Raw genomic sequence first — 22,792 nt, forward strand, 5'->3', positions numbered from 1 at the left:
AATGATAACCCAGCAAGTCAGAAAAGGGAGTGATTTCTCCTGGGAAACAAGCAAACGAAATCTACCGTACAAAGTATATTGAGAGGTCACTAAAAGCCCCTCCAGTCTCCTTGCATCGTTAAGACCCACAAGCTCAGCTCCGTACAGAAAGTGAGGAATTAAGAAGTTTCCTCAACAACGGCTTTCCCCACTACTGCTTTATATTTAGAGACGATAGAGGCAGTATTTTAACAAGAATAAGAAAAAATTTAAATCAAATTCCTATTATTCCACAATATCGCAGCTGTTTTCATTTTTCATCTACCCGTTTGTTTGCGCATTCGCATTCTCGTCGCATACACAACATTCCGTGATGGTGCTTCTGCGATCTGTTCGTTCGCATATTACGTCAACTTTTAAAGATAACTATCATGTTGTGTGCCCTCTCTCACGTAACCCAAGGCACGAGAACAGCCCACCCGAAGAAAAACCTTGACTTAGGGAGGACACGCAGTCCAGGCGTGGGCGAGGCGGGGGTGAACGGCAACTTCAAGGCCAGTATTTCAAGCCCCACCCCTATCCCGCGGCCCTGCCCCTCCCTCCCCGGGCCCCGCCCCCGACCGTCGCCATGTTGTTATCTAGGCGCTGGGCGGGAGCCGCTGGAGTCGGACTCTGGTAGCGCTTTCGCCGCCGCGTCCAGCCTTCCCGTCCCCAACGGTGTCGCTTTCCTCATCGTCCCTGGACAGGCCAGGCCGGTGCTCGCGGACATCCTCCGTGTGGCCGCGAGGTGAGCGAGGCGCGGGCTCCCTCGCGGCGGGCCGGGGGCTGGGGGCCGGGGGCCGGGGTGGGTGTCATCAGTGTCTGAGCTCGCTCGGGCCGCCAGCGCGATCTGGGCCTCCTGCAGCTGGGGCGGGGGGCGCGTGGGGCCTGCGCGGGTCACTTGCCGAACCGGGAGGGGGCCAGCTTGTTGTCCCCTGCCTCTTACTGACTGACGCAGCGGGAAAGACGGGTTCCCACACCCACACACCCGGGGAGAGAGGCACACACAACCCGTGGGGACGCACTCATACACCAGCCTTTTCCCCAACCACTGAGGAACACGCACCCACACATCCCAGCCCACCCAAAGCAAACCCGACCCGGAGTGGTTCGTGTGGAGAAAGCAGAGGCGCTTGCACGATTTGACGTTGTGTCTTGCTCCCTAGGTGAACCCTTGCGAACTGTCGTGACCACCCGGCTGAGGAATTTGGAATGTAAAGCCAATCTTGGGGCTAGAGGAGGTTTGGGGTGTTACCCGATTCAGACTGGCTAAGGTTTCAGAATCGTGTTCCTTACGTTCTTCCAACTTAGTATGTAAAGAGGCAAGATGAGAATTGTGAGTGCTGACCACATCGTGGTGGAGGTATTGGTTTTGTTGTTTCTTTAAGTGATGACACATCCCGTGACCACGGTTCTTTTGAGGAATGACTTTTTCGCTAGTTTCCAAGTTGTCACGTGACCAATCCTTTTGTAGGGTTTCAGACTCCTGATGAAACCAATGGACAGAATTTGATTGCTTTTGGAAAATTAAAAAAAAAAAAAAGTCGCCCTTGCGGGTGTGGCTTAGTTGGTTGGAGCGCCGTCCAGTACACCAAAAGTTTGCCAGTTTGCTTCCCTGTTCAGGGCGTATGGGAGGCAGCCAATCCATGTTTTTCTCTCACATCGATGTTTCTCTCTCTCTTCCTTCCTGTCTCTCTAAAATCAATAAACATATTTTAAAAAAACTTTTTTTAAAGAAGGACTTTTTTTGAGTTGTCTGCCTTTCAGTCTCTACCACAGTGGTAATGGAAAATCCCTAAATTGCCTGTAATCTCAAAAAACCCATTCGCGGCGCTAAACTGTAGAGATGAAGGAAACCCACCGCTCTTTACTCGGGAGCTTTTAAGAAGACTTTTTAAGGTTCTCGTTTAGAAGCTTATGTTGAACTTACCGCTATTTGTCTATGACTCTCAGTATCTTATTTCGATCTCTAAGATCTAAGACAGTGGTGTGGCAGTCTGGTACTCTCAGTATTTTTGTGTAGACATTGTAGTAAATTCCTCTTGCTTACACTGAAACGTTTCTGGCTTGGTGATTTATTTATTTTGGAGAACTTTGGGATGTGGGGATAGTTGTGGTTTATCATTGGTGAGGTTAAAAAGGGCCGTCAAAATTAAGTGGAACATCTTTGGCCTCGATTCCAACCGGGTTCTTGGAGATCAGGGAAATACTTTAGTACTGCTCCCTCTTTTCCAGCCTCGCTTTTCTCTTTTCATTTCTTTCTGTCCCAGCCACTTATTCCACCTTGGCTACATCACTCCAGAGGCCTTAAGGTAAGTTCCTTTGGTTTTAGAAGTTACATTTCAGCCGCCTCTCATTTCTTGGGCAGCCACTCTGGCACTGCAGGTTCTGTGTGTGTAAATCCTGTACATACAGCATTTCATTTGATTTTCACAGTGCCTCTGTGTTATTAGCTCTATTTACAGATGAGGAATGTGCTGGGGCATTGGAGGGTTAGGTCTTCTTCCCATGGCCACACAGGACAGAACCAGAATTCAAAGGCAGGCCTCTGTGAGTTGAGAGTGGTAGTTCTCAAGCTGGGACTTTGATAATGTCTGCCGGAATCTTGGGTTCACACCTGAGAGTGGGTGCTGCTGGCACCTAGTGGGTAGAAGCCAGGGGTGCTGCTGAACACCCTACAATGCGCAAGGCAGGCCCCACAAGAGTTGTCTGGCCCAAAATGTCACCAGTGTGGTGGTCGAGAAAACTTGCCTAACAGTGGTCTCTAACTTTAAAGATCATGTTTCAGGGCCTCTGTAGTTCTTCAGATGCAACTGCATTTTCCTTTTTAGGACACCTTCTCATCATCATTTTAAGAAAGGGCAAGGGGGAAATTTGAGACATTGAAGAGATTTCCTTTGACTAAGAGACATACTCATTTGAAAGAGTAAGGAGTGAGCAAATAATTTATGATAACAGAATCCATTTTTAAAAAGATTTATTTTAGTTTTAGAGAGAGGGAAAGGGAGGGACAAAGACAAGGAGAGAAGCATCAGTGTGAGAGAGAAACATCAATCAGTTGCCTCTTGTACAGTGGACCAAACCCACAACCCAGGCACATGCCCTGACCAGGAATTGAGCCAGTGACCTTTTGCTTTGTGGGATGACGCCCAACTACCTGAGCCACACCGGTCAGGGCTACAGAAGCCATTTTTAAAAGATTTTATTTATTTATTTTTAGACAAAAGGGAAGGGAGGGAGAGAAACGTCCATGTGTGGTTGCCTCTCACACGCCCCCTACTGGGGACCTGGCCTGCAACCCAGGCCTGTGCCCTGACTCAGAATCAAAGCAACCGCCCAGTTCGCAGGCCGGCACTCAGTCCACTGAGCCACACCAGCCAGGGCCAGAATCTATTTTTTTAAAGGCAAAAATGACAAAAAGAACTTGAGAGCCATTCAGATCTGTGGAAGTAGATTTAGGGAGGTTGGTTTCTGTGTTATTCTAATTGTGAAGAAGCATTTTCTGCGTAGGCTGTTGTGCACTGATAGAAAGGTGCTGCTAATATGAAGGGCAGGAGGGAACTTTTCATTTATTTATTTATTGTTTGTTTGTTTGTTTGTTTGTCTGGGCTGCTCAAGATCAGGGGCCAGGTGTCATTGAAAAAAAAACCAAACACAACAGATGCGCACGCACGCACATGTACCTGTGTCATGATATTTACTGTGCGAGGAAAAGTTAATGTGCTTTTGATAGCTTTGAAGGTTGACCACATGTAATATTTACAAGAATCAAATTGAATAGCTGTTACTGTTGAGCACAAAAATTCTTAAATTTAGCTTCAGTAGACAATAGTTATGCATGCATTTGATCATTGAAATCAAGAAATAAATGATGAAAACATTTAAAAAAAAATGACCTTTGGGTCATGTTCTTGCATCTTCCAGCCTATTTTCTCCACGCCTAACTAACTAAGCCTAGACTCTTCAGTGTATGTACTGCTTCATTCTGGAGGTAGGTGTAACTTTTAGGTGAACTTTGGGAGTCATTGATTGAGAGGAGGAGTCAAAAAGGGCTAGTTTTGTGAAAGTGTTTGTTATTCACACAGTCAACATGGCATCTTTTGTGGGCAGCTTTGCTTTTTGACTCCTGCTGATGGACAGTGTGTTCTTTGCCAAAGAATAGACTTCTCTGCCTCTCATCAGGGCTGTCTGCTGTGGGGTTAGAGCGGATGCTAAATTATACATCTGAAATGATTGCTGTGTTATGGGATCTAACAAAGAAATGCGTGTTCTTTTCTCAGTGGAGAGGTTTTATTCTGGAAAGGGCCAAGAGGAATTGGTGCCGGAAGGACATCCATTGGCATCTGAAGAGTCTTGCTCAATCTCTGTAGTTGGCTTGTTGCTGTAGCAAAATTAGGCCACCACATTTCTCTTTATGAGATTACCCGAGACCAAGCAGAGACATCAGATTATTGGTTTCTAAGGAGTTCTGCCCCAGGCACTTTGCTGGTTAAGCAGCAGGAGGAAATGAGCCAAATGGAAGTCTGTGCATGCTTGTGTTTGAAATGCGTCTCACTTGAAAGCTAGCTAGGTAATGAATGTGTTAGTCCAAACCAAGGAAAAGAAAATAGGGCTTATGATTAAGTAGGTTGTCAACAGCGAATATTTATTAAAGAGTTTTTGGGGGAGAGGGGTGAACTCACAAAATGCCTCAGGGAGTTTGGAAAGCCGTGATGGAAGTTAAAGGTCAGAATACCTGAGGGAGGAGACGTCTGACTCAGGTGTGTAGTTGGAGGGAGGCCTGGCTGCCTCGGGCTGGGGAGGGGAGGCTGGAGCCAGTTCCGGGCAGTGTTTACTGGGGAGGGGGGGGCGCCTTCCATAAACTGGAGGAGAAATCTGCTTCCCAAACTGAATCTTGCTATTGTGCATGTTGTGAACTTCAGCTCTGTGTATGTCCACATTCTGGATTATTCCATTACTTACTGTGTATTTTTTAATGTGGTGGGTCCAGGTTTTGGAATCAGAGAGGATGATTAGATGTGAATAAATGCAAGTGAGGTAACAGCGAGATCAGCGTGGGGTGGAGAGAGATGGCTGTATGTTTCGGAAGAACAGCCGGCGTTTCACTGAACCCAGCCCATTTTATCGTGGAGAGTCTGGACACAGCCTTCACTTTTGTCCCAGGACTGATGCCTCACAAATGTATGGCATTGTTTGACAAGGGATGGAGAGACAGTGTGGCACAACGTGATGCATTCGTGCCATGGCCACAGTCATTGTCCCAGTGTGCAGGGCTGCAGAGCAGGGTAAACGAACAAACTGAACTGTGTGACGTGAACGGAACTGTTTTAATTCGGAGTTCTTCTGCATTGTGTTAAGTTTTGGGGTACAGAGGCTAAGGTAGTTTTTAGGTTAGCTCTCCTAAGAGTGGTTGTGTTATCCGTGTGAGAGAAGCCTGAAGAAAAACCTTACAGATTTCTGTTTCTAGAACTTGCTGTGTAAAACTCTAATGGAGGAGTGTTTAGATGATTTAACAGGCTCAAAAAAGTTAGAACTCACTAGGCTGTGCATGCTGTAAGGCGACTGCCCTATTCTTTCCAGCTTCAGGCCTGTGTAATCAGAGCAGTGATTAGATGAACATGCCTAAAAATACATATGTGGTTTAGTTGGAAGTCACAAAGACTGTACATTGGTAAATGTAGAGCATTGCTTGGAATGAGTTCCAGTCTGTCTGTCTGTCTGTCTACCTCTCTATTTATATTTTTAAAAATATTTTATTTATTTTTAGAAAGAGGGGAAGGGAGGGAGAAGGAGAGGGAGAGAGACATTGATTGGCTGCCTCTTTGCATGCACCCCGTCCAGGGACCAAACCCACAACTCAGGCATGCGCTCTGAACAGGAATCAAATGGTGACCCTTCACTTTGCGGGACAGTGCCCAACCAACTGAGCCACGCTGGTCAGGGTGAGTTTTGGTCCTCTTAAATAAAATTTCATAAAAGTTGTTTTGGAGCAAAAAGCTGCCACCCTCATATCCTGTTCCACATTAGTATTTGCACAGTACTTGAGTTTTTATCACACCAGCCCTGGAAAACCAGCTTTGCAAAGGTATGATGTCACCAAAAGGAATGTGGTACGATCTCATGTTGGAACCGTGAGCTGCTTCGAGTGCCAGTTTGCGTGGTGTCCTGCAAATGCCCAGTACCTCTGTGGTTCCCTCAGAAATTTCAAGCAGCCTGCCCTGTCTCCTACACAGACTGTCCCTGGATTCCCTCTCCATCACTGTCCATCATGTTTCCTTCCCATTTTCTGCTGCTCACGCTTCTTTAAGAAGTAGATCTGGTGGAAAAGGTGGCTTCTGGGTGCAGAGGGGTGGTCACGGGGTTTCCAGCCTTTTAGAGAAAACCTCACGCTTCCATTCAGCCATGGCCAGCCTGTTTCAGTAAGTGTCAAGAGTGCGTTAGGTTTCCTGGTCTCTGCAGCTTGGCACTAGTGGACCGCTTGTTCTCCATCTTTTCAATTTTGTTGCCGTCTCTGCCCTGTAGTTCCTTCTTGTAGTCCATTTTGGATTTGTACATTTTTTCATCCTCTCTGTCATTTGGTGGGAGTAAAGGTTACGCCTGTGTGACCTGCCCTGTTTAGAACTGGGAAGAAGTTGTTTAATCTTTGTGAACTTGCATTTATTGATCTGTAAACCATGGGTGATAATGTCCAACTTGCAGGTGATTTGAAGGTGCTATATGCCTACCAGAGATTTAGTAAACAGTGGCGGCTAATGTTATTCAGGTTATATAGCATTTGTTATTTGAGCAAACCTGACAATAACACTAGGTTAGGGAAGTGGACACATTTCTTGTGTGGGTGAATGAGGTGGGCAAGACAGAAGAAAGATGTTTTTTTCAGAAAGAGATTTTGGAAACGGAAAATATCTAAACTTGGTTTTAGGTATGTTGAATTTGAATGCCATCAGAATACGAGGTAAGCATATTATAAAAGGGGTGGGAATTCTGGCTTGGCCCCCAAGGGGTGGGAGGGTGGAGGTGGATTTAGTTTAGAAATCCCTGGCTTTTATATCCCAGGGAGATAGTTTGGGAAGACATTAAGGGCGTCAGCCTTGCTGTAATCGACGTTAGGAGCTTGTTAGGAAAGGGAGCTGCCTTGGTTGAAGAAAACTAAGAGGGTGAAAGGGAGCGAAGGTGGAACCTATTGTCAAGGGTAGTTTTATGGATGATTAAGTAGGAAACATTTTCAAGGTCACTGCCAGTCTGTGGCTGAGTCCTGGTGGCTAAGACAGGAAGGTCTTTTGCCTCCAGCTAGAGGTATGATTCTTTGCAAGATTCTTTCCCAGTTGGGCCTCCTTTGGCTTATTTGTTTTAAAAAAAGTGCTTCCTTAGGGGCTTGGGATGTGGTTGTTGGCCACACATTTTATGGTGGGGTCTTGAATTCAGTGATAAAATTTAAATTAAAACAAGCCAAAAATTACAGGTTTCTTTACTTTCACCAAACAGGAAATTGAAATACATGGTACAAAAAAAAAAAGGTAAGATTATTTTCAAATGAAATGGACAGAATAAATATTCAATTTAATTTTCCATCTATGATAATTTCACAATGAAATCATAGTTTACTTTTTAAAAAAACAGACTAACGAAAATGCTGGAGTACCTTTTCGAGATTTTATGTCATGCGCATCCAGGCACTGGCTACAGCTGAGAGAATGTACTGTCTACTTGGGTGGGCCTCCGGGGAGGACACTGAGTAACCATGAGGATGTGTTCTAGAAGCTACGAAGTAGAAGTACGGACACTACAAAGTCCGAAGCGAAGCACTTTTCTCTTTATTCACTTTAGGGGTGCATATGCTTTAGGTCATTTAGATGAGGACTGAGGAGAAGACTTTGGATTGGCCGTTAGGAGTTGGCTGGTGACTTCTGTGTATGTAGGAGCCGGGGTGGGGTGGGGAATAAAGTTGGGAGCGTTATGTTAGTGAGCAGAGTAGAGGGTTGATCAGGCATAGACGTGACATGTGTAGTGATGACACAGGAAGTTAGGGCTTGGAAGGCTTTTTGTAAGCAAAGTCAGCTTCATTACCTTAGTGGGGGCAGACAGGCATCATTGATAGAGAAGTGGGGTGAAGTGAACTTTCTGGAAGGCTACCTGCACCACTCTTACGCTCTTGTTTTGACCTGGTGACGACTTTTCTGCAGAATAGGAGCCTTTAATCTTGCTGAGTCCTATGTGCCACACATAGAGCTGTCCTCTTGAAATATATCTTGGGAAATTTCCACTTCTTACTTAATTTTTCTAACAGCCAAGAAGTTCCACTTTGCTGTGGCTTCATGCCTCGTGGACAGTGTTTGTATACTGACTCTTTCCTGAATTTATTTGGAAGTTCTCCAGCCCTTATGCTTTTTTGGCTCCAAATTAAAGACATCTGGTTTCTTATCTAACTTGAGAGGAGTCAGAACCACTGTTTCTTTAAGTTACAGCAGATCATGTTTAATTTGTGTTCTAACGTGTATTTGAATTCATTTCTTTTATAATGCATTCTCCCTGACATAACCAGCCTAATTCCCAGTACTGTATTCCTATCCTGTGATCTTTGTTTTTTTGCATTTTAATTTTTTAAAGGTTTTATTTATTTCTAGAGAGAGGAGAAGAGAGGGAGAAAGAGGGAGAGAAACAGAGGGAGAGAAACATCAATGTGTTGATCGGTTGCCTCTCGCACACCCCCAACTGGGGACCTGGCCCACAACCTGGGCATGTGTCTTGACCGGGAATTGAACTGGCAACATTTCACCTTGCAGTCCGGAACTCAGTCCACTGAGCCATCCCAATCAGGGCTGCATTTTAATTCTGTCCCCCAAAGTGAAGCCTTAAATAGCCCCATTCTTTTCGTTATTGACAAGCATTTTAAGTGCCTTTCATAAGTGTCTTATTAGAGGTAGATATATTTATGGTTGTTTCTTTTAAGGGCCCCATTAAACACAACAAAGAACAAAACATCTTTACTTCCAGGGTTAGCAGTTTCCTCTGAGTCTGTTCACTGAACTATCACAGTTCATGGTCGTAGTGTTAATAAAGTCTCATGAGTGGGGGAGAGAACAGGAAATAGTGATACCAAGTAAAGATGAACATTTTGAGAGCATTATGAACTATACAAATGGATTACACATAACATATGAATGATACAGACATATATTGGTCCTTTCTTGAGATCCAGATTCCTTTAAGAATCTGATGAAACCTTTACTCTTTCCAGAGAAAAGCTGAAGCTCACATGCTTCCATCCATACGCTCATCCTTATTTCACACGTGGTTCCAGGTGCATTTATCCCCTCCAGCTCTTGCACGGACTCGCAGTAAGCACACCGTATATGTGCACTGTCCAATACCTGCTCATGGAGCAATTTAAATTTAAACTAACTGAAATGAAATAAAATGAAAAATTCAGTTCCTCAGTTGGACCAGCCACATTTCAAGTGCTCTATAGCCATATGAGGTAAGTGGATACTCTGTGGGACAGCACAGATATAGAATGTTTCTGTCACCGTGGGAAGAGTTCTGTCAGATATTGCTGGTCTTTGCTTTCAGGGTGGTTTAAGATTTATTAGGTTGTCCAAAAAGTCTGTTTGGCTTTTTCTGTAAAATAAAAGATGTTTTTATTTTCACCGATAACTTTATTGACCTGAATATTTTGATATAGTGACCACCTCCCGCCATTGCCTTCTAGTGGGTAGGGGCCAGGAGTCCTGCTAAACCTCTTCCAATGCATAAGACAGCCCCACAGCAAAGAACTATTCGTCCAAAATGTCAATCGTACCAAGAAACTTAGCAAACCACTTTTGACAGTTTGATCAGTCACAGCACCTTCTTCATACACGGCACAATCTTTTTTTTGGGTTTCAGTTGTGTTTTTATCTTTCTTGAAATAATGAAGCATAATATGCCTAATATGTGTATTTTTTTCATCTTCAACATTAAAATGGCTGCACAAAAATTCACGAATTTTGATAGGTTTTTAAAAAATGTATGCTGCCAAGACAGCTGTCACAATACAATGTAACAAAACCTTTGAATGTAGTTAAAGACAACTAAGCGCTAGGAGAGTCATCGTCCGGAAAAAACTAAACGAGCTTTTTGGCCAACCCAATAGTTCCTTAACCAAATCTGTTTTTTTTTTTTTCCTACTCTCTTTCCCACTCTCTCCACCATTGTTAATGATTAGTTAGGAAACCCAGCCACAGACATGCCTTGTTTTAAGCGAAATTGTGAGTATGTATTTCCTAAAAGTTTAATCCTATGAGTCATCTTCAGAAAAGAGACAGTGACATGAGCCCTTGTAGTATTGCAGGTTGCGCTGCTCTGGTGTGATAAATGCGGTTTGATCTCAGTCTTTTCCTTCTCCAGCTGTCTCTGTGAGGTCGTGCTCGGGGATCGACTAGATCATTTATTTCATCTGTCCAGTTGTGCTTCCAAGTCGGTCTATTCCGACGCTCTTTTGTTTAATTCTTCCTTTTTTTTTCCCCCTAGCTGACTTCTTGTAGTAGAGAGAGATTTAAAAAATGACTTCCTTGACTTTCTCATACATTTCAGCAAGATGATCTGGAAGATTTAGAAACAAAGACTGGAACTAATTAGGCTAACTGAGACAGACCTATATTAAGATATTATAAGGAAACAAATACAGCTCCAGTGAAAATTGAAATAATTTAGAGATTACCCATGTTTTTATTTCCTTGGTTAGTTTCTTTGAGCCTCAGTTTCTTAAGCTATGAAATGAAATAAGTGATATGCCTCTAATTAGGACACTCAAGGTGAGTGCAAAAGGAATGTGTGATTTTGAAAAACAAAATCTGTTCCTAAATTTATACCAGGAGTGATAAATACAATTTAAGCGTCAGGAAGTGAGAACTAGTCAAGGGGCCACAGAGTATGTGTTTCAAAATCTGAAATTTTGAGAAAAGCAGTGTACTAACCCAGCCTATGCTCTCTCTTTGGCTGCTTATTAGAGGAATGTTGTTGTTTTTTCAACCACCAGCTCCCTGTTGCAGTAAGTAGTACTTATTTTAAAGTGGTTTTCTCATTAGACTTGCAAGTAAGAATCATTTTTTTGTCTCTTCCCACACATTTTAATAGACCTCAAAAATAGAATGGGGGAAGAACTGATTGATTAGAGAAACAAAGAATTTTTAAGTATAGAAAGTACAAATGGAAAGATAAAAATAGAATAATAAGAATAAAGGAGGAAGTGACTTACTTTGTTCTCCGTTTAGCACTTCTTTGGTACCTCACCATATGTAAAGCTTGGTATAAGATGTTGCAAAACAAAAAAGGAAGAAATGAATGATGGCATTAGGTGTTGTGTGTCCCTCCCAGGGAGTTGAACAGACTCATACACAACTGATAGGTCAGAGCATAAGTGAATGAGAGCTGCAACAGAGGTGGAAATGATAAGAGTGAAGAGAAAGATTAGGCAGGGGAAGCATAGAAGGCTTCTTGTGTAAGGCTGCCAAACTAGGCCTTTGGGTGACCAGGATTTTCATAGCTCTCCAGGTGTAAGGAGGGGCCTCCCAAGCGAAGACAAGGGCCTGATCAAAGGCCAGACAGTAAATGCCTGTGATAGGTTCTGGGATGGTGACTTGTAGGGATATAATTGGGGCAGGTTTGTTAGTGAGGTTGGATAGCTCTTTGAATGCCATGCTCAAAACCTGTATAATAAAAATAATGAAGAAATCAATGGGTTTAGCTATCTGTAAGAATAGAGACAATTAGATCTATGACCAGTAAAAATGTCTGTTTTTAATTAAACATTCCTGTTAAAGATTTCTCCATGCTTGGGTCTGACTCCCTCTTGGTTTATTGTGGTGTATGGCTTTGGAAACCAGCAAGGGGTCCGAGAAGGCCAGCGTAAAGACTACTACTGATAAACTATCCATAAGCAATTGATAGTGCAAGATAAAAGTCCACAGTAGAAGAGTTGGAAAAGTAGTATTATGAAAAGGAAAGGATTGACATGCAATGCTGTCTTCTCATCTTTAGTTTTGAGGTATCTGCTGAAAACATGGCTCACTTTCCTTCCCGCCAGTGACCTATTTATCCAAGTTCCCATTGAGATTACTGTGTGCCATATAGGCGTGTTGGTGCCAGCACATGGTATTATAATCCTAAAATAATGTCTATTATGCTTATAACTAGTTTATTTAAAAGGACAGTGCTGCAGGGACAAGGAGAATATTTGTGGCTCTGTGTAAATCTAATTTTAGGGCCTTGTTGCTAATAACACCTTAGGCCATATATGTGTCTATCCATAAATACATATCTATATTATTTAACTCAACATAAACTCCATCTTTCTAATATACGAGGTCTCTCCAAAAGGTGTCCAGCCATGTAATGTGAAAAAGAGAGACATTTATCGAGGAAGACACAAGGTACAAGAAACATTGTACATAGGACAATAATACCTCAGTTCCCTTTAAAGGAGGCACCTTGGGACCTCACATAGTTCTCCCAGTCGCCATCAGCTGCCCCATTGTATTGTCCTGAATTTCATTGATGGTCTGAAATCTCTTCCCTTTCAAAGAGGATTTTAGTTTTGGGAAAAGCCAGGGCTCACAAGGCACCAAATCTGGGCCGTAGGGGGCCGAGTCACCTGGGTGATTTGATGTTATGCCAAGAAACTCTGCACGAGATGTGATGCATGAGCTGGCGCACTGTTGTAATGAAGCTGCCAACTGCTATTTGCCCATAGCTGTGGCCTTCTGAATTATCTGAATGGTTTCTGAGGAGGAATGTTCAACCCTCACGCAAAATCTGATGCAGATTCATTCCTCTACTCAGTGACTAGTACAGTGAAGTCGTCATTGTTTACGTATGTACATTCCAGTCCACTCTCCTTGACTGCCAGGCTACATCGCTATCACGCAAACCTTTGTTTTAGTAACAATGGTTGAACTTTTCCCGGACAGACCGCATATACATTCAGTGGTTTTTAGTATATTCACGAAGTTGTGCAGCAATCACCACTCTAATTCCAGAATAGTTTCACCTTCCCCCCGCAAAAGAAGCCCTGTACTCACTAGCAGTCACTCCCTATTTATGTCCCCTGCCTCAACATTCCCTGAAAGCACAGATCTCATTGTTGTCTATGGATTTGCCTATCCTGAACATTTCATACACATGGAATTATATATGTGGCCTTCTGTGTCTGGCTTCTGTCACTTACAGTGTATTCAGGGTTCATCCATGTTGCAGTATGAATACTTCATTCCTTTTTATAGCTGATTAATATTGCATTGCATAGATATGCCTATTATCCATTCATCAGTTGATGGACATTTGGGTTGTTTCTGTTTTGGGGCTATTGTGAACAATGTTGCTATAAACATTCACAGATAAGTTTTTATGTGGACCTATTTCTTCACTTCTCTTAGGTATATGCCTAAGAGAGGAATTGCTGGATCATATGGTAATTCTACGTTTAACTTTTTGCGGAATCATCAGGCTGTTATTCATTATCATTGCATCATTTTACATTCCCATCAGCAGTATATGAGGGTTACAGTTTCTCCATAGCCTTTTCAACACTTGTTATGATCTGTCTTTTTGATTCTAGCCACCCTAGTGTGTATGAAGTGATATCTCAAAGTTTTATTTGCATTTCTCTACTGGCTATTGATGTTGACCATTTTTGCTCGTTTTTAAGTTGGGTGGTTTTTTTTTTGTTTTTGTTTAAGATTTTCTTTATTTTTAGAGGTGGGGGGTGAGGGGAGGAGAAAGAGAGGGAGAGAAACATCGATGTGTTGGGGAAACATCAACTGGTTGCCTCTCACACACTGCCAAATGGGGACCTGGCCCACAACCCAGGCACGTGCCCTGACTGGGAATTGAACTGGTAACCTTCTAGTTCACACTAGATGTTCTAGTTCACAGGTTGATGTTCAATCCACTGAGCCACACCAGCCAGGGCAGGTTATTTATTTATCTTATTGATTAGTTGTAAGAGTTCTCTCTGTATTCTGGATACAAGTCCCTTATCAGATATTTGGTTTCCAAATATTTTCTCCCATTCTGTATGTTGTCTTTTCACTTTCTTGGTAGTGTCCTTTTAAGCACAAAAAGTTTTAATTTTGATGAAGTTTAATTAATTTATTTTTTTGTTTTGTTGCTTCTATTTTTAGTGTCATACTGAGTTATTTTTTATATAATCAGGGTTGTAGAAAAATTTAGGAAGCAATTGTCCTTGAGGTCTGGTGCCTAGGAGTATTTAAAGACAATTTTAAATATGATTTTGCCCTGATTGGTGTGGCTCAGTGGGTTGGGGATCATGCTGTTGACTGAAAGGTCACCAGTTCAATTTCCAGTCAGGGCACATGCCTGGGTTGGGGGCGTGGGAGAGGCAACTGATTGATGTTTCTCACACATGTCAGTGTTTCTCTCCTTCTCATTCTACCTCCCTTTCCCTCTCTCTAAAAAAAATAAATCAATCATCTTTCATTTAATTGCAGCATTCAGTCAAGCTAGACTTTAACTGATAATGAAGATTTTGATTCCTTTTGATATTTTTAAAAAAAGTACGACTTTGCCACCAAATCAGAACTTTGAAAACTGGACTTGGTTTGGGTTATTCTAGATTTTCTTGAGGACTTTAATATAAATCTGTCAGCTTTTGCATGTTGTGATCACAGTGTACCTGCTACTTGGGTTTATCACTCACCAGTATATTTCGGTAGTCCCATGCCTCCATATAGACATTTAGGTCATTTCCAGAAATCTTCCCTTGGCTGCTAAGGCCCTGCCTGGGCCAGGCCTCCCTTCAGTCCCAGCCACATAGAGCTTTCTCAGACTCCAGGTGCTTTCCTCTCTCTCAGACTCCAGGTGCTAGGGCCTACCCCGGACTCTCCCGGTACATGCCAGGCTGCCTTGGCAGGACCTTGGCCTGGGCTGGTCTGTCTTCCTGGTCCTGGCTCCCTCCCCTCTTCCCACAGTTTTCTTCTCCCACTGAGCTTCGCTTGTGGTCCAGCCCACTCTCCCTGGGTCAGATCCACCTATAGGGAAGCAGACCTTGGTGAGGCTGTGTTCTAAGGACAGCATGCGGCTGAAGTGATCATTGGGACGTTGCTTTGGGACAGCCCCCCGGGAACTGGTGTACAGTCTCTCACTAACGCCATGGAACATGGCCAGTTTTCCTCTGGTGTTGGAAGTTACCGCTCACGCTTTGACCAAGGGGCAGGTGAAGTAGCGGGCTATGTCACAGAATCGTGGTACAGGAAACGGACCCCTCCGATGGGTGGAATCACACACGGGCCCCGGGTACTCCTGAAATGCTCGGACGGGGGCAGGTTTACACGCTGCATCTCTCACCAAGGGAGATGCTGGGTAGAATCCCCTATACTGTCGAGGTAGTTCTTTGGTTTTTGGCTGAATGAGAATAGTTGTATTTTATACCCAGCACAGACTCTTATTTGTAGGACTCATCACAGGTGTAATGCCATGGCTTTGTGTGTGGATTGTCACCTCCCTGAGACTGGCTGTGGCTTGCATCCTCAGCCCCTGGCACACAGGAGGCACTGAGACTGTGTATGGCTTGCGTCCTTGGCATCTGGCACACAGTAAGCACTGAGTGCTTGTTGAACAACTGCTTTCCCACTGCTCCGCTGAATGCTAGGCTTCTGGGGTGGTGCTTTCGAGTTCTACAAACATTAGCTTGATGTTTCATTTAAAACATGTTCAAGCTATTGAAACTCTAGTAAAACTTAGGTGCACTCAGATGTGCTTTATACTACATGTGAACAGATTGACTACTGCTCGTTCTGTTGGGTTAACTTGGTTTTGTGCAGATCTTGAAATAAAGCGAACAGTTGAAAGACTTACCATTGCAACTGCTCATTTTCATTATACTCATGACAGCAACAGGAAAACTCTCAGAAATAAATGCAAAGGCACCTGAGCCTCGGGGGTTAAGTGCTGGGGTTTACAGTAGTCTGCCGCACTGTCTCACTTCCACCTTTTACCAGCTGTGCAACCTTGAGCAAGGTGTGTAACTTCTCTGAAATACAACCTTATCTGCATTATAGGCATAGAGACTTGTGAGGAGCAAATGCCGTGAAGCCGAGAGTTGGCTTTTAGGGCTCAGTCAGTGTGGGCGTTGCTGTTACTACAGGCACACCTCATTTTATTGCGCTTTGCTTTATTGCATGTTGAAGATAGTGCAGTTTTTTTTTTTTACAAATTGAAGGTTTGTGGCAACAATTAAAAAGATTATGACTCGCTGAAGGCTCAGAAAATTGTTAGCATTTTTTAGCAATAAAGTATTTTTTAAATTAAGGTCTGTACATTGGCTCTTTTAGACATAATGCTATTGCACACTTAATATACTAGAGTGTAATGTAAACATAACTTGTATGCACTGGGAAACCCCCAAAATTCATGTGACTTGGTCTGTTATGACATTCACTTTATTGCGATGGTCTGGAACTAAACCCTCAATATGTCTGAGGTGTGCCTGTATTATTACTATTTTATCCTTAACTCCAAAATGTCAAGGTTTTGGAGTCTCCTTTTTTCATTGATTAAATTGATAAGTTAAGCACTGCAATATGTAAGTCCCACAAAAATGCCCTTTTCTTTAAGAGGGGCAGGGGGCTTGAAACCATAGGGTTAGACAGAGAGAGGCTGGTACTTCAGCTGCACAGCTCCGCATTGGTCACGGGGAAACCTTCCCATTGAATGTGATCTCTAGGGTAGGATCTCTTGGCTTCCCCATTGCCTGCCTGCATAAGCCTCTCATTTGTTCCACCCGTGACTCTCACTGAAATTTGGCTGAAGAAATGGCCGTAGAAGAAACCTTTCTGTAATACTGCCAGTAAAGACTTCTTCATATGCTCCTTCCACAGAAACTTCCTGCACTCTTATGATGAGCCTGGCACAGTGGTGAATCTCTCTCTCCCTGCTGTCTGCGTCTTGAGTGAATCTTCCTGAGAGTCCGAGAGGTAGGTACTGTTGTCATCATTGTCCAGTGAGCTTCAGAATGTCAAGTAGTTGGCCCGTGGGTCAGCATTCTTGGCCTTCGACACCAGGAGCCGGTTCTCCTTTCTGATAGTTGGCTTTTATTTGGTTCACCAGAAAGTTTTCACCTTGTCCTTGGCTGCGCAGAAAGAAGCTTTATGCCAGTCTCTGCTGCGTTAGCCCAACTTTTCCTGTGGCCAGTGGGTGCCCTTCCCCCACGTGGCCCTTCTTTTTTCCTTCTTTGTGTTAGCTTTATTTTATTCTCTGAAAGATGATTGTTCTAAGCCACTAAAAATTTGGGCAAATGTTGAAGAGTGAATGAAATATTTTACATTTCATCTTAAAATTTTATAGCCACCTGAGTGAATCTTGGAAAAGAAGAGTGGGCAGGTGAAAGACTTCTAGAAAAAAACAATGATTAAAGTGTAGTGTTTGAGTCCAGGACTTTTTTAGGCTGAGAAAGGTCATGGGCAGCTTTCAGGTGTAATTTTCCCTTTAAATTAAGAATTTAGCCCTGACTAGTGTGGCTCAGTTGGTTGGGCATCATTCTGCAGAGTGAAAGGCCACTGGTTCAATTCTCAGTCAAGGCACATGCCTGGGTTGTGGGTTCAGTCCCCAGTCGAGGCACATGCGAGAGGCAAACGATCAGTGTCTCTCTCTCACATCAGTGTTTCTTCCCCTCTCTTTCTCCTTCCCTTTCCCTTTCTCTAAAAATAAATAAATCTTAACAAAAAAGAATTTAGCTGCTAGTGGAAGTCAGATCTTTCACATTTTAATTCTTGTATTTACCCTTAAAATTATGAAAACAGATTGAATGTACTTTGCTGAGCTGAGCTTTCTAATTTTTTCTTTGCAGATGATGATGCTTGAACTGAACAATTAAGGTCAGCTTTATGACCTATGTAGTATGCTTTTCTTATTCAGAGTTTTTTTTATAGAATTTAGTTGAATTGCTAGAATTGTATTTTAACCTTGGTGAAGATTGTTGCATTTGGGCAGTCATTCCAAACTGTGGAGTATAAAAGACTTGACATTACATTGTAAGGTAAGTTCAGAAAATAACATAGCAGGATATTTTTATTCATTCAGCTTATACTGAAGGAGTTTCAGAGGATTTTATTGTTTTTACAAAAGAAAAAAGAAACATTTTAAATGTCTATAAGCTGATTATGGTTATGTTCATATATAGAATGCATGAAGCTACTTTTTGTTGGATGTCGTTGGGAAATGAGATGATTTATATAATTACCTGTATCGCCTGTATGTATGTTTCTATACAGCTCTATAGTTAGAATCAGAGAGGTATGTGTGCATTTGTTGTTTTAGCCAATGCCAGCATACTCCCAAATAGTCTATCTGGGAGGCCCTGAATTATAGATGGGGAAATGTAAACATTTTACCCTAATTCTTGGTATGTGAGTCTAGCATTGCACAGATTTGTTTGTTCAGAACAATGTCACAGACAAGGAAATCCCACATTATGAAAAAAGAAAATAACTATCAATGTGTCCTGATGAAGTTATAAATGACAAATCCCAAGAAATTTCTAAGACTTCATTTGGTAGAGGTATGCAGCTGATCATCTGGGTGGAGGTTGTTAGATTGCATAATCTGGTTTATTATTTGATGTAGAGATTCTTAACAGTTCAGTGCTGTACAACAAAACTTTGTGTCTGGTAAGGCAGTTACGGGCCTATTAAAATACTGGGGTACATGATAGAGTAGAATTATGCACATCTGCTACACCCTCAGGACACAACCCGGACCTTTCATGTTCACCTATTGCAAACATTGTGTGGAAGGAAAGCCCTTGGGCCGGAGGCTGCAGGGGAAGGTTTCCAGTGTTGGTGGCGACCATGCAGAGCAGTTCTGAGGGCCCAGTGGTTAGTTAATGGTGAGTTAGGTGGAGCGGGATGGGATCACTAGCAGAGGGAACAGTATGTGCCAGGGCGAAGGCAAGGGAAAGTGTGCGCGGTGAGCAAGTGGAGTTGAATTTCAGCTCCATCTGACTGTGCTTTTCCGAGTGACTGAAGCCAGGATGGAGAGCAGGGCCAAGTGTCTTGCCTCAGAAGTTGGACTTAGACTTGCATCTGTGGGAACTACGGAAGAATGTTAAGGAGGCGGCATTCAACAGCTACTTTCCCTAAGTCTGTATAGCCTGTGTGCTTTTTCAGTATTGTTTCTCCTTTTTCTGTTAGTTGAAGTTGTTTAAGCAAGATTGCAAAGAATTAAACAAAGGAACCTGTTTAGTACATTGTTATAGAAGTTGGAAAATTAAGAGGCTTGAGATTGTTTCAGTATCCTCTTTAACATTAATTTAGCCTGGGCATTGGGCTGAGTGATCCATTGGCAGTCAGAAGTCTCCAAAAGGTATGCACCTTGATTGCCTCGTTCTTTTGTTGGCCAATTTAAATTGTATTTATTATTAGCAGTAATTACTATAGTAGTAATTGAAAAGAGCCAGTAAGAGTCAGGGACAAGTTGCTACAGGTTTTACCAGAATAGTATATAGCATGTATTTGGAAATACAGAATTCTTGCACGTTAAGGAAGTATTCAGTTACATTACATTGGGTCACATTTGCATACAACTAGGAGATAGCCAGATAATGTTTACTGTACTGATTCTGCAAATTCACCTTAGTAACATCACAACTATTGTTTATGTCTTTATCACCTTTCCAATGAGGGGTTCATAATATCTACTCTCATGCTCAAGGTAATTACCATTTTTGTTCTAGAGCTGTGCTGTCAAATATAGCTATTGGCTGTCTAAATATGGCTATTCAAATTAGTTCAAATGAAATACAATTTAGAATTCAGCTCCTCACTCCCTGCAGCTCTATGCCAAGGCCTCTGTAGCCCCATGTGGCTGGTGGCTGGTGGCTGCGACGTCAGATGGACACTGCAGGTTGAGGACGTTGCCACCACTGCAGCAAGTTTTGTTAGTGCTACTGGAAAGGCTGTGTTCTCTTACAACCCTTAATATGCAAAAAGCCACTTAATCCTGAAATACTTACAGATTAAGTGATATACTTTGATTCAGAATAACTGGGGAGAAGGGCGAATTGGGAGTTATGGAGGAAATAGGATTTGCTGTAAGTTGATAATCTGTGCAGCTAGGTTTAGGTCCATGGGGTATCATTATGTTGTTATCATTATTCAGGAATTTTGTATATGTTTGAAATATTCCATAATAAAGAACTAGAAGCTTAAACAGGAACAGCACTTAGATGCACCTGTCTATAAATGTGCATCTGAAATCCCTCCTGGACAGGCTGGGAGCAGGAAAGTTTTTAATCCTGCCCCAGGGTTTCCACCCAAGGGGTATGCACAGCACCGTGTTTTATTGAAGGTGTGCTTGATTCCCCCTCGAAACTCAAGTAACGGCACAGGCTCGCACTAGTTAAGTTGGAACTGTCCAAATGAGTCTTGTGTGTAGAATGTGCTATATTACAATATTATATTAAAAATTCCATGCTCTGGCCCCGTAGCTCAGTTGGTTAGAACACCATCCTGCTACACCAGGTTGTGGGTTTGATCTCTTGTCAGGGTGCATGCAAGAATCATCCAGTGAGTGCATAAATGAATACAACAGCAAACTGATGTTTCTTTCCCTCTATTTCTTCCCCTCCCTTCCTCCCCCCTTCTCTCTTTCCCTCCTGCCCTCCCTTTCTCTCTCTAAAATCAAATAAAAGTTAAAAAATAAAATAGAAAAATCCCACTGCTAATGACATTAATTTTGGCCAACTCAGTAGTGTTCCTAATGAAGGGAATAGAGTTCATTTACTCAGTGTTTGGCTTATCTTTGTTCACTGCCAAATCAGTCAGCTTCTGTCTCTGGTCTCCTGGTTACCAGCTCCTATGGTGATAGCATTGGAAGAGAAGTGGGTGTCCTTGAGAAAACCCCTGGCAGGAGGGGAAAGCCATCGGTGAACACTGTCACTGTGTCACCAAAGGGCTGTTTGAAGTTGTCAGAGACTTGCCTACTTCAGTCTCCTACTGCGTCTCTAATAAATGGTGGCAGGGCTTTTTGCGAGTAGAGAGAAATGAGTGAGAGCAAGGTGCTTGGGGCCAGACTTGGCCTTGAGCGTGAGCTTTGGTGAGCTGAGAGCCAGAGGAGGGGAAGAGTGAGCCCTCACCAGCTGCCACGGGGAGCGATGGTGGGCCCAGGCACGGCGGCGCGCTCCCTGAATGACAGCTCTCACTGTTAGGTGTTCTCTGTGCAGAAAGGAATCGAGGCTCTGTGTCTACTTCCCTTAAATGCCCATATTCAGAGAATCCCGTAGAGCAGAGTACAGGTCTAAAGGAATGTAATGGTGCCTTTTATTTTACAGGGTTCTGAAGTCAACGATCTTGAGATTAATAATGGCAGGAAAATCATCACTTTTTAAAGTAATTCTCCTTGGAGATGGTGGAGTCGGAAAGAGTTCTCTCATGAACAGATACGTGACTAATAAGTTTGACACCCAGCTCTTCCATACAATAGGTGTGGAATTTTTAAATAAAGAGCTGGAGGTAGATGGACATTTTGTTACCATGCAGATTTGGGACACGGCTGGTCAAGAGAGATTCAGAAGCCTCAGGACACCCTTTTACAGAGGTTCTGACTGCTGCCTGCTCACGTTCAGTGTCGACGATTCTCAAAGCTTCCAGAACTTGAATAACTGGAAGAAAGAATTCATATACTATGCAGATGTAAAAGAGCCCGAAAACTTTCCTTTTGTGATTTTGGGTAACAAGGTTGACATAAGCGACCGGCAAGTGTCTGCAGAAGAAGCCCAAGCCTGGTGCAGGGACAACGGCGACTGCCCTTACTTTGAAACAAGTGCAAAAGATGCCACGAATGTCGCAGCGGCCTTTGAGGAAGCAGTTCGAAGAGTGCTTGCCGTGGAGGATAGGTCAGACCACCTGATTCAGACCGACACTGTCAGTCTGCACCGGAAGCCCAAGCCTAGCTCCTCTTGCTGTTGATCGTTAGAGAGGCTGTCCCTCACTCTAACCAGCTGACACACATGCACACAGATAAACACAAGGGAGAGGAGAATTCGCGTTCGCAGCAGTGGAGCATCTACTCCTAAAATTAAAACTAATCATATTGCTGCTTCATACACGGGTGGGAGAAGGGACACATCCACTCACTGAAGAACCTATTTACTCAGTAATAGCATCTTACATTTATCAATTGTAGCGGTTGTCTAATAACATTTAATTTAAATATGTAAGTTCAGAGCTAATAGATGACCAAGACTTTAATTATGATTAAAACAAAACACTTGAATATTCTAGAAATTATTGCTCTTTTCCTGGGAAGATGGAGAACTACTTTTTATATATGTATATTTTTATGTAATTAGCATTCTATTCCTGGTTCAGGGGAAAAATTTCCTAAAGCAATAAAGTTAGATATTAAAGATTAAAATTGAATGCATTTACTCTGCAGTTATGTGATTACTTCATTCACTTCAAAATCGTGTTCACATTTTTGTTCTACATTATCAGAACTGATCACACAAAGAATCGCCTGTCACCTGTGCGCTGCACGTTCACCACGCCCCCTCCCCCAACCCCAGAAGCCACCTCTATCATTCCTAGAGGGAGTGGGAAGGATTGTGGTTTGTGTGAAGGTAACAGAAGACATTTTTATTTGGTCTTGTATTTATTTAGTATCTTCTCTTTTGCTGAACATTCTTTAGTGATTTGCTCTCGAGATTTTTCATCTTGCTGCAATGACCAGACTTACTGATGAATCAGACTGTGGTCTTTTGTGGGTAAAGCTCACGTGCTGC

General features: G+C 42.9%; 1 protein-coding gene across 8 annotated transcripts; it reads left to right on the plus strand.

Annotated features, from left to right (window-relative positions):
- The first annotated feature begins 607 nt into the window (after nucleotides 1-607).
- RAB9A (RAB9A, member RAS oncogene family) lies at nucleotides 608-22,420 on the plus strand. Of its 8 annotated transcripts, XM_054581061.1 has the most exons (5): nucleotides 608-766; nucleotides 1,185-1,232; nucleotides 16,893-16,988; nucleotides 17,861-17,888; nucleotides 21,341-22,420. In XM_054581061.1, the coding sequence occupies exon 5, from the start codon at nucleotides 21,372-21,374 to the stop codon at nucleotides 21,975-21,977; it is 606 nt and encodes a 201-aa protein (XP_054437036.1). In that variant the 5' UTR covers nucleotides 608-766; nucleotides 1,185-1,232; nucleotides 16,893-16,988; nucleotides 17,861-17,888; nucleotides 21,341-21,371; the 3' UTR covers nucleotides 21,978-22,420. The 8 variants fall into 8 exon arrangements, with proteins under 8 accessions (XP_054437036.1, XP_054437032.1, XP_054437033.1 ...); XM_054581057.1 differs by lacking the exon at nucleotides 1,185-1,232; XM_054581058.1 differs by lacking the exons at nucleotides 1,185-1,232; nucleotides 17,861-17,888 and adding an exon at nucleotides 5,860-5,960 and having other exon boundaries at nucleotides 21,341-22,419.
- The last annotated feature ends 372 nt before the right edge of the window (nucleotides 22,421-22,792 follow it).

This window comes from Pteronotus mesoamericanus, unplaced genomic scaffold (assembly GCF_021234165.1).
Source record: "Pteronotus mesoamericanus isolate MK-2021 breed Mesoamerican mustached bat unplaced genomic scaffold, CSHL_Meso_final contig_65, whole genome shotgun sequence".
In the NCBI taxonomy this organism is placed as follows: Eukaryota; Metazoa; Chordata; class Mammalia; order Chiroptera; family Mormoopidae; genus Pteronotus; species Pteronotus mesoamericanus.